This window comes from Saccostrea echinata, unplaced genomic scaffold (assembly GCF_033153115.1).
Source record: "Saccostrea echinata isolate AGI-Se365-2 ecotype Australia unplaced genomic scaffold, CSIRO_AGI_Sech_v1 ptg000001l, whole genome shotgun sequence".
In the NCBI taxonomy this organism is placed as follows: Eukaryota; Metazoa; Mollusca; class Bivalvia; order Ostreida; family Ostreidae; genus Saccostrea; species Saccostrea echinata.
In genome coordinates, this window is record NW_026889750.1 from 3,969,069 (window position 1) to 3,981,719 (window position 12,651).

A 12,651-nucleotide genomic window follows, 5' to 3' on the forward strand; every position below is an offset into this window, starting at 1 on the left:
TTATACATGATATAGAGACAATCTTCCCCCTTATAGACCAGAGGCTGTGTGTGAAGTCATTGATTGTTAAGTTTATACCTGTTATCCTAATCAAGGTGAAACGGCTAGGAAGGGCTTCCTAACGGAAAAATCAAACATTACGTGGATAATTCTGATTAAGAAGACTTGTGTGTGAGATGGTGAATAATTCCTTATATGGGGATTTTATGTACAACTGTGAATTAGTTTATGGCTAAAAATAGAAAGGAAAACAGGTAATGGAGGAAAAGGGAATTCTGGAAAATGTCAAAGGCAAGAAAAAAATCAATGGTTGTGGTCTAGCTATGCTGATAAGGACTATCTGACACTTGGTCAAGGTTCAATCACAATAGTGAAAACTCCCTATAGCTGTAATAGATATCTGAAGGGAAAAAAACCCCTTAATTCCTCCATGTAAACCTGAGGCCCAGGTGTGAATATCTATGATTATTAGTTGCAATAAACAGAACCAAGGCCTTTTTTATGATATTCATACAGTAACAGAGGTGAAATGGACCATGACCATTAAGTGATGTATTCGTGAGTCTATTGTTACTATATATGCAGGTGTCAATGCATGAAAAGGCTGACTAAGTAATCAGGGCGATTACATGAGACAAGTCGTAATAAGTGAACCCTGTGGCATGCCTGTACCATGTTAATAATGGAATACAGACAAATGACACACCTTTAAGGAGGAAATGTGGACAACGGCTTTTTTTTTAGTGTTTGTCCGCACATAAGTCTAATGTCAAGTGTTTTGAGCCCACATACTACGGTGCATTTTTTTTCATAGGAAGTTTTCAAGTGGTTTTACATTACTGACTGGGACTGAAGGCACTTGCTCGAACAAGTGCAGATTCTTTGGGGAAATTAGATGAACGTGTAATAAATTTGGTTAAAGCTTACTAAATTATTTATTTGACCATATAACTTCTACCTGGAGGAGAGCCAAAGAACAGATACCTTTAAGATCAACCTTTGTTTTTACCTAGTATGTATATTTGCTGAACTTTAATGACTGAAATTGAATGCCTGTGTGAAAATTCTTTGATCTAAATATTTTTAAAAAATAGTCGCAGAAATATTTTGGTGCCACAAGGATTGTAACCTGATCCCTCTGAGAGACATTGTTGTGCAACAATGTATTATAGGTGTACAATGACAAGAATGCATCTACTGCTCTAGCCTCTGTGGATTTTTAATTCAACCCAAGTCTTGACTGGGATTAAAAAAAAAAAAGCAACAAACACACATGTGGGAATGTTGACCTGATTGACAAAATGGAGGAAGGAAAAAGCAATTTAGATATTGACACCAATGGTGTCAGCAGTGAAAATGGACACAGTTCCACATATAAAATGGAAATTGGAATTGCAAAGCTAGACAATTCTTATTTAGAGAACCACCTACAGTGTGCCAGAGTTGTGCAGAATCCTATGTCTCAGGAATCCTTATCTGGAAGGGAGGACTTGTTTAATCTGTCGTCAGTAGGTGGGACTATTTCACCAGGGTATCCAAACGATGAGTATGAGGAGATAGGTAATGTGCAGAAGGGAGATAACTCCTCAGAGGACATGGAAAGAAGCAGGAGCCTCAGTTCTGAGGATGTGTTTGCTTCTGGTGACTTTGATGACTACTTGGACCCCATTTGTTCACCTAAGTCTGTTAATAATGATGATTCTGGTCCTGGGAGTCTCAACACTGTGAATGTAAATGATCCCCCTATGATCATTATGACCCCCACTCATGAGTATGAAGATTTATCTCCTGTTAGCCCACAAGAAGTTTGTACAAGTTACACCAGCCTCACTCTAAAAACACCCAATCAAAGTACCGTGAGTGACAGTACTGATGCCAAAGAGACAAATATTTATGATAACTGTGATATTTACGAAAATGACATACATGTACCAAGGATTACAACCATAGGACATAGTAATGTGAGTAATAGAAAGGAAGGGAAGGGAAATCTTGTTGACATAGAAAACAGTTCTGATGAAAAAGAAAATGTGGAGAAGAAAAGTGGAGGTATGAATGAACTTGCAAATGAATCTGAAATGGACTTTTTATCGGATAAAATTGAAGATATGCAGGATAATTTCTCTGTAAGAAGCATCCAAGGATCAGTTGCAAACTTGGGTGATGTTTCTTGTGATGTCTTTGAGGAAAGTGGAAATGTAGATGAAATTGAAGACGACATTGATGATGATTCTAATTCAGATAATCAAGGTGAATTCGATTTCACCTCATTGGAGCAACAAAACGAAGTTGAAGATGAGTTGGATAGATATGTACCTATGGAGAATGTGGGTGGAAACTTTAATGCATCAGAAAAGGATGAAAAAGTTGAAGCAAAATTTGAAGACAATTTGAAGGATGACTGTTCTGTGCTAAGTATACAAGGATCAGTGTCTTATTTGGATGACAGTGTTTCTTATTTCACAGAAAATGTAGATCAGCAGCTGAGTGGCATGAACGAGACTATAAATGAATTTGAATCTGACATTATTCCTAACGAGGCTGAAGATGATATAAAGGACAGCTGTTCTATGGGAAGCATCCAGGGGTCAGTGGATTACTTAGATGATGATATTTCCTGTGATGTTGTAGATGAGAGTAGAATTGTTGATGAAATGGAGGACATTGAAGATGATTTTGATACAACTGATTCAAAGAATCAAGGCAAAATAAACTTCAGTGCATTAGAGGAAAGAAATAGCCAAACTCAGGATGAATTTAATAGATATAAATATATGAGAAACAATGATGAAGGCTTAAGTACATCTGAATTGGACAACAAAAGTGAAGACAACTTGAGGGATAACTGCTCTGTTATAAGTGTCCAAGGATCTGTGTCGTATTTATATGATAATGTCTCTTGTTTCACTGATGACCTTGTAAGCATTGGTAAAAGTGATTCTGAATCTGATGAAAACATTACAGAACCTCCCAAGATAAAAGTCATAGAAGAAAAACAGAACTATAAAAAATTTTCCAGAGATGATGATCTTGTTTTTAGTAAAAGTACCACAGACTCAGATTTAGATCAAATTCCATCAAACTTGGTAAAAAGGCTATCTCAACAATTTTCTAAGTCAATGGGGGACTTGAGATATGTGCCATTTTCTTTTTCTGCAAGAAAAACATCTCTACCAAAAATATATAAGGTAAAAAAATACTGGTGTCACCAGTGTGGGTTACACAAAGCAGTTGAATGTAGGGATCACTTTTGTTCAGTTGTTTGCTACCACCCCCCCCCCCCCCCCCTTCTTCCCTCCCTCTTTCCCCTTATTGATTTATGTCTCATCTACATTATCATCAGACATGGGTATGTCAGCATGTGTACACCTGCTGGGGAATGTCACAAACTGTAAATGAACTTGTTTTTGTGATTTCTTTCATGAGGATTGCCATTCAAACAATCTTGGAAAAAATTTCTTACATGATTTCTTAGTTTTAATTTTATTTTCAAGACATGAAAAATACTCTTAAACTTATTTTAATATATGGAAAATGTTGTTAGACTTATTCATGGCAGCAAACTTTAAGGGTAGTTCTATTCCCTCAAAACTCATGAAAGTATTATCACAAGAAGGTTGGTTTACATTTCAAAATGTTGTTTTTTGTAGAATGCGTTGTGTTGGCTGCATGTTGTATGTTATGTTTTTGTTGTCATTTTGCATGTACATAGGTGACCTTCAAGTCATCCACATTCCTAGTTTTTTCTCCCTCTCTCGACTCCATGCAAAGGAGAAAATTCACGTATGAAACAAGTCTAGTGAGTATGTTATGATATGCATGCTGATAATACTCTCTAATGCTAGGAAACTCATATCAAAGGCACATAACAAACTTAATTTTGCAAAAAGTAAACAAAATAAGCTTTAATAACATTTCCAATATGGAAATAAGTGTTATTTTCAGGCTTTTTTTACTCTCTGTTTACGAAAAATCAATTAAGGGAAAAGTAATATGTAACTATTTTTTTTTTAGTACTTTTGATATATGCTTTAAAAAAGTGAATGTTTTAACATTGAAAAGAAAGTTGTATTTTGTATTGTTAAAAGTCTTAGGAGATTATGTGACTTTTCCTTTAGCCAAGGACCAATTAATTAGATTACTCCATAATAACTGCTATGTCTGAAAATAACCAAGTGTGCAGGATTAATTTTTAAAGAACTGAACTGTCCAGTTGTAAAAACTTACTATATTTGAGGAGTATAATGAAATGTCCATATGACGATTTATTGACAGTGTAATTTAATCAATTTCTGTTATTTACATGAACCAAAAGCATGCAATATTAATTTTATTGGGGAATGACTTGATTATTGACTGGAGGGTACTGTTTACGTGTACAATGTTAGTGGCTTTAGGATTTTTTGTGGCTTATACAGCTCAAAAAGTAAGTAAAATGGAAACCCAGCATATTTATGACTTGCCAGAATGATTGGAATTTGACGGGAAATAGCTTTTTCTACTCGTGTGTGAAATAAGTGTCCTTACATACCGTTAAAGTCCTAACTAAGTATTATAATAGCACAAACAATAGACAGATCTTTGTCACTTATCTTTATCACTTACATATGCAGCTTATAATGTGTATCAGTGATATCTATTATATACTTCAACTCGAACAGGTTTTTAGCACCAATAGCACTGATATCTGTATGACTATGTATCTGACATTATTACGTAGAGCTGTGATATATATATGTAACTACACACCTAGCAGTGATATCATTATTACATTTATTGTTGATACATGTGAGTGCATTTGTCAGTTGTCAGTGATATCTGTGACTACATACATCTGTAGGTAATATATCTGATGGTATTTTTCAATGACATCTACTGACTACATTTATCTGTGATAAATGTGATTATATTCTTCAGTGATATATGTCACTACTGCATGTATCAGTGATATCTGTGACTACAGGTATTGGTGATATATGTGAATACATGTATTGGTGATATCTGTGAATACAGGTATCTGATATCTGTAACTACATTTGTCAGTGATATCTGTGAATACAGGTATCAATAGTATTTATTACATACATTTATCATTGATATAACTGATTACACATATCTGTGAATACACTTAGATATGTGTATGGTTACATTTGTCAAAGATATCTATGACTACATTTCTCAGAACTTTGACAACACCAGTCACATACTCACTGGCCTCTAGCCTAGCTACCTACAACGTCTTTATGCTTAAAAATTTTAAAACTTAATACTTGGGGCATTAGTTTTAATCAAGCAAAATAATTATAGTCATATTACCATAACCAAGCTTTATCCTTGTACATAATCAACAAAGCCAAAATAACATGATATAAATGCTTTGTAACAAAATTATACTGGTCAAAAAATAAAAAAGATAATTAACTTTGATAAACCATAAACATTTATATGTACATACAAAGTAGATCATACCTATTAATTATGTTGCTGTTGGTTTTCAGTAGAGTTCTTTCCCCTTTGTGCTAGAAATTTTGGTTATGTTAGTGTAGGTACTTGTTATTCTAACAAACAACTGTTATGTCATCTGTGTTCATGTTTTGGCATAGGTACCAAAGAGGAGGGTATCTCCAAGAAAAAACATGAAAACCAGGATCTAAGCTTATTACGGTCATTAGAAATATATCATGTAATTTCTACAATTTTGAATCCAATGTCTTTTGCCAAAATAAAAACAAAAAGGTGTTATTATTGATGAAATAGCAAAGTAAAACAAATAAACAACCTATAGGATCCTCCCTACATTCCATACACCTGATGTGAAGATAATTAAACCAGAAGGCAGTTGTCTCCCTTTGTTAGTTTGGCAAGCCACTAACACAGTGCTTTGCGATTACAGAGAATCCGATTATTGTAGTGCCTTTACCATTATTTCTTAGAGCAAACACTTCCTCATTTTTCTTGAAAAAAAAAATTCCTCCAACCCCTCCCCAATGAAAAGTATACTTGCTCTGGGCGACTGCAAGAAAATTCTGGTGGCAACTGCCTTAGTATAATTAAGAGAAGACAAAACTGATAGATATGATGAGTGTTATTTATAGCTTGTTTTGAGGCTCTTTTCAACAAATATTTTCTCTCCTGATGTGATGTGCACATGTCTTGTTTGTGAGTCGATTTTCATCGTAGGAAGGGAGTATTACTATATGTGCATAGTGTGAAGTGAATTCACTGGAACTTAAGTTACTTGTTTGCTGATAAAGGAAACTTTGATTTAAATTTATTGTGATTTTTCCAATTTTTGTAATTCGCAAAATATGGCTTCTAAATTTGGAGCTACTTTAAAATCTGTTGGAAAACCATCATCTTCTCCTTCATCTAAATTTTCAAAAGAAGAAAAAGGAAAATTATCAACATCTCTAAAGTCACCCAAAGAAACTGAAGCTGCAAAAACGGCTTCAGCTTCTAAATCACAGGAAGTCGAGAAAGTTATTGATGTGTCTTCTAAAACTAGCAAAACCGCTAAAACTAAGGAGGAAGAAAAGGGGAAAGTTAGTGTAGCTTCTAGTAAGTCCTCAAAAATTGAACAGAAGGGAAAACTTACCATTTCTTCTAAATTTTCAAAGGAAGAAGAAAAGGGACCAAAAGGACAGAAGACCACGAGAACTAAGGAGGAGGAAACAAGAGTAGGTAAGTGTACATCCCACAGTGAAAAAGAGGACCACAAAAATCAAAGGGGAAACCTGAGGAGCTAAGTGTCTCTCAGTGTAAAAGAGGACCACAAGAACAAATGAGGAAACCTGAGGAGGTAAGTGTCTGATAGAGGAATTAGGACCAGAATAATCATGAAAGGAGGAAACTCAGGTAGGAAAATATGAACTGGAAAACAGTAAGCAATAGAAACCAAGAAGAGAAAGCATGAGTTAATGTCAAATAGGGGTCAGATGACCACCAAAAACAAGGAAGAGGAAATCCATGTGAATGTTTTATGGATGTCCATTGTTGTCTGAAATAGTAAGAGTTGATGGACTGTTGGATGAGGTCACAGTGACCTTTGACCAGCTCTCAGATATGTAAATGTAGATTAAGGAAAAGTTTGTATAAAAATCTTTTTTAAAGTCACCTTGTGAAATCAAGATAATTATAGATGTAACTGTGCATGGCTATGGATGCATTTCAGAATATTGGCATTGAAGTACAATTTCTCTGATGGACTCTTTTGGTTGAAATATGAAGTGGTTAAAAAAAAAGACTGTTCAGTTTCTTATTCCTGTTTATGGAAACAGGATGAATTTTTCAAATAAGAGTTTAATTTGACTTCAGTAGAAATTCTTGATTGAATTGTTAACCTGACTATTGCGAAATAACCTAGGTTGAAAGCATTTCTTCAAAAATCCTTCTTGTTTAACAAATTGAGATGCATGTAATAAGATTAGCTAGGAAGTATTGAAAACTGTCTTCAGATTCACTGTTTCTTTGGCATTGAGTAGGTATAATGCTGGCAAATTCTTGGAGTTAGAACAAATAAATCTGTTGGAAATAATTAAAAGCACCAGCTTCTGTAGATGCCTGAGTACTTAGATAGAGAGGCATTCTGAAGATAAAGAGTTGCGAAAAAGAATTGTTCCTAATGATTTTTGCTTTCTCATTTGAAGAAGTAGACATTTATATTACAGACAAGGGAAATCTGATGTTTTGTAACACTTACTTTTGTTATCCATAACCTTAAGTCAGATTTCCATTAAGTACCTATACAAATGAATTGTAGCAATTGTTTCATTTTCAAAATTGAATCTATCGTGTTTTAATCTTTAGTTCCGAAATGTTAGAAAATTGAAGTTGTTAATAATTGCACAAGGTGGGGTAAAGGCCTCTTTTTCACTGACTTTAAAACTATACTCAAAATGTCTAGGATGACGTCTTCATGTGTTTCTCATACCGTGGCTAAATCTTCTGTCATCTCGATGGATACAGAGGAATTATCTTGAATGAGTGGGAGGGCGAAAATATGTCTGAGTTGCAACTGTGTGAAGCTCACTAGACACATCCTGTTTAGCTTCTGAGAAGTGCAAATAACAATCTTAAGTACTAAATACCCCATAGTGCAGTCATTGGTTTCATTTGTTCAGTGTTCATACCATCTCTATGTTATGTTGAAAACAGTAAGAAGAAAACAATACCCACTTCCAAACTCATTTAACACAACCTTGAGAATTAAGTGGTTTGATCGATTGTCTGTATTGTACACAATCTGGCAAGTCATCTATGTTACCATGTGGTTACTATCTAGTCAGACTAATGTGATGAGAATTCTTCTTTTGTTTTATAGTCTAACACCATAAAAGGGAACATAGATCAAGTTAATGTCCATTCCTGGAGGTTTTACTTGATACAGAGCAAGAGAGTAGATAGAACTTTGATGCCCATTTCTCAATCACAAGATTGGCCAAGATTCAAACCCTGAACCATCTGATTTTAACAAAAACAATGCTTTTTATAAAAGTTGATTTTTTATCCACTTTGAGAATAGATGTTTATTAAACATGAATGTCCAAATTATGAAAATGTACTGGTATGCAGATCATCCTTAAAAAACAGACTGGTCATATAATTTAGAATTTTGGTTTCATTTTCAGATGATAAACATTAGAAACATATGATAAGATAAAAAGTTAACTGTGCAAGTAGGATTGCATAATTTGTATTCTGAAGAACTATATCAGTCCATTTATCACCTACTGGGCCTGATAAATACAGATAAGCTTGTGCTTATGAGAGGTCCTCAATTTTTTGCATCATTTTCCCTCTATGCAGCTAAGAAATTCCCATAAAACAGCTGCAGATATATACCTCTCCCCCATAGGTAGTGTAAACCCCATGACAAGGCAAGCTATGCAGGCTCAGACCTGCACTTCATATTCAAACATCAAGAATAAAACAGCAAACAAACTATGTTTTTTATTTGTTTAAAGTTTTTGAAGTTCTAATCACTACCATTTTGAAGGGGCCAATATCTGGCCTTTTTCCCTCCATAAATTGGCAAAGAACGTAATAAGGTTAGCCAGAGTAAATAAGTTGACACTTTCCAAAGTTTTGCTGAGGTGGTGCATTTTTTTTTTACTTTTCACTGGCCTAAATTGATTTTACATACACCTTTTAGAAACCCTTCTGCATATATAATAGGATAGGGATATGGAATAAATTATTTTCTGCGGAGTAGTATATATACAACCATTTTGTGTCTAAACAAAGACTCTGCAAACAATGCTACAAAAACCTAATACACATTTTATCAACATCTTATCAATGGATTATCCAGTTATTGAAAGCATATGAACCTATCAATTGTTCAATAATCAATTATTAATGTCCTAAGGGCCTCGGCAAGGTCAAAGTTCAAACTTTATTGTCAAATTTAGCGTACACCTTTCGAGAGAAAAAAATGTACATTGGAAGCTCTTAATATAACTGCATGGATGGCTAGCTGTGTTTTGAATGGTGGTTTCTGAATTAAAAGGACCTGAAGTCTATATTGGATTATTACCTGCTGTTTACACTTTCAAAACAGAAAGTGGAAATTCAGAAGTATATATAAACTTAACAGTGCAGTGACTTGTCAACACCTCCCCCCCTCAACCACTGATTCTATATGGTGCTACTCAAGTGATCAGCTGCTATGTTGGGGGATATAGATTTTGAGCAGGGTAAGTTTGAAGTTAATTAACACTACAATAATTGACCAACATCAATGCAGGTGCCATATTGATTTTCTCAGGTGATCCAGCATTCACCAATATTAATATATGCCTACAAAAAGTAGCCTTTCAAGCAGAAAAAAAGATTTTTTTTTTGTTTCGACATGGCCCGTTGATAATGACAGAGTAATGATGTGCCATGCTGTTCTAAAATTTTACCTGATTGTCACATTAACAGGTGTAGGTCTATAATGCATATTGTGTTTTATTGGGATCGATTTACCTCTTCAAATCTCTGAATATTTGTATTTAATCAACACCATTCTTTTTTTTATGCTGATCTCCCATATATAAAGAGGAAGTCATTGAGAAATCTTAAAGCTGATCTCAGGTTGGGCATTCCTATAGGTTTTTGGCATGGTTGCGATAATTTGTTTTTGATAGAACCAAAACTTCGACATAACTTCATGTCGAAGTTTTATGTAACATGGCTTTATTGTTTGGGGAAGTTCTTTATTTTTCCTTTGATTTATGAGTAAACATAAACATGTAAGAGGAAAAACAGACATTAATTGGTTCTGAATGGTATGTGTTCATTTAGAGGTGTTTTTAAGGTCAAGGCTACAGTGAAGCAGGTATACACATGCATTTAATATAAATAAAGAGCAGAAACTTGAACCTATTTGCATATATGTATGATTAATATGATGTACATATGTTTTATTATAAAGTATTTATTTTCACAAAAAAAGAAAAAAACCTATAGCTAGCTGATTCAAATGTTCATTTTACAATGGGTTTTTCAGAAATTGATTTCAAATTCTATATATCTTGAATAAAGTTTGAATCCGGATTATTAAGAAAAAAAATCATATACCTTGCATAATTGTGAAACATATTGCCTTGTATGATTCTTGTGGTTAAAGATTGTTTAAAGTTCTTAATTTTGACCAGTGGACTGAAAAGAGCATTATATTATTTACACTTCCTTTATTCAGCATCTTTTTCATGAATAAAATAAGGTTGGTTTGTTGTACTTTTTTGATGAAAGTTGAAATGTATCCCCTAAAGCACATTCTTTTTTCTCGGTGTTTATGTATGAGGATCAAGTTGAAATGTTGAAGTACATATTCCATTTTCACCTCAATAAAATATAATGTTTTCTGCTGGTCCCATAGAAATTGTAATAATCCCCCAAGTCCATAACATATAATGCCTAAAATTTCACTCTGAAGGTTTTAACTATAAAGGTGACGATAACTGATGTGAAGCTATGATAACCTTATTGAGAAGAAGAAATATTTTAACATCTTGTTGGCTTTGTAATGCTTGTACAGGTAATCATTAATTTCATATTTATTTATTTTTTTATTTCTAAATAACATAAGATGTCTGAAATTTTAAATTGCCGCAATTTTAATATCTACAGAATAATTTTACTAGGTGGTTTTCATTTTGTTGATATCCAGAAGTGTTATGACCAAATTAATGCTTTTTGAATTAGCTAGAACATCTGTATTTACTCAAGTTGCCTAATTCAGATATTTTGGGTAGTTTCTAATTAGCTTGATAATAAGGGACAGTCCATCATTTTTTAAATAAAACTGAAAACCTCTACCTCATGACTTAAAAATCACTTCATAGACAATTTTTGTTTCCAGCCTACAGGAAAGTTATAAATTTAACAGAGGAAGGAAACTGTTCCAAAATTTGTGCTTTGATGGTTTCTTTTTATCTGCATTTAATGGGGGTACAGTGTATTTCAGCCAACTCATTGCCTTTATTCTGAGCATTACCCGGTAGTGCTAAAAATATCTAGAACCTGCATGATGCTGTCAATTAACATGTACTACTGCTGAAACAAAAAAAAGCCACAATTTTTTAAACCATTCATCACCAAATAATTGGGCCATTTGGCCATCTTGTCCATGGGGATCCTTTAAAAGAGGGGTCCATTTGCTGATATTGACAAGAGTCTGATGGTCTTTATCTGACAGAATGTGTACGTAAGTCACAGAAATGTCTGTAGAAATAGAATTATATACATTCTTAGTCTACATTGAATATCCAAGCATATATATATCACTTATGAGACGAGATTTGTAATGTTCCCTTATCTTGCAGGAATTTTCACCTGTCCCAGGTAGAGTTTATAACATATTTTGTACCACACTCTATTGGGTACAGAAGTCATTTTTAAGTGGACTATATATATCAAATTTTTTTTTTATTGTGATCAAAGAACTGGAGTCCTTGATACTATTTGTAGTACATTTCTGTCCATTAGGAAAAGCAGTATGAATGAATACCTTTCAAAACTAATTGAAAAAGGTGTCGAAATATTGATCAGAGCTGGATGTTAGTAGATGAGTTTTTATGATGTTCTGGGCAGATATATAGTGATTTTTAACACGTGTTGGAAGTAAATCTCTGCAAAGGTATTTGGTGATTTTATGTAATGGACATATTGTGCTCATTTTTGAAATCAATACAGAAGAGGATTTATTATGTTTTTTAAAGAAAAACTAAATGGGGATAGTATTGTATCTATACATGTGTTGCCCCATGGTGTTTGGTATTCAAAGGACAAAAGGAGTAATTTTTCATGTCAACAAATTTGCATATTTGAATGATTAAGGAATCTAAAGCACTCCAGATTTTACATATATATAATCCCGGTCATTTATGTGTTTGAGGGACATCTGAAATAGCACACCACGATTCGGGACCTATACTCATGTTGATTGCCGAGATTCAATTTACAGGACTGCCAATTGTAATGATGTAATTACTGTCTGGAGTGTGAACGCACATATAAAGACTCGATTTAGAGGATTGTGTTGGTGTGAAAGTGAATTTTAACGTACTGATAAGGTTGACATGACTGCTGAAGGTAGCTGATGTTTTTAGGCGGGGCGTTTGTCATTGTGTTGTGTAAGTTAAGACCGTAAGCTCTGCCCCTGGG

At 33.9% G+C, this 12,651-nt stretch overlaps 1 protein-coding gene across 10 annotated transcripts in view; it reads left to right on the forward strand.

Moving 5' to 3' along the window:
* Positions 1–1,286: 1,286 nt before the first annotated feature.
* Positions 1,287–12,651, forward strand: part of LOC133183509 (enolase-phosphatase E1-like) — a 29,887-nt gene continuing 18,522 nt past the window's right edge. For all 10 annotated transcript variants that reach the window (XM_061318464.1, XM_061318474.1, XM_061318486.1 and 7 more), the window contains exons 1-2: positions 1,287–3,188; positions 6,618–6,681. In XM_061318464.1, the coding sequence (XP_061174448.1) occupies positions 1,302–3,188; positions 6,618–6,681 (1,951 nt within the window). In that variant the 5' untranslated portion in view covers positions 1,287–1,301. The remainder of the gene's footprint in view (positions 3,189–6,617; positions 6,682–12,651) is intronic.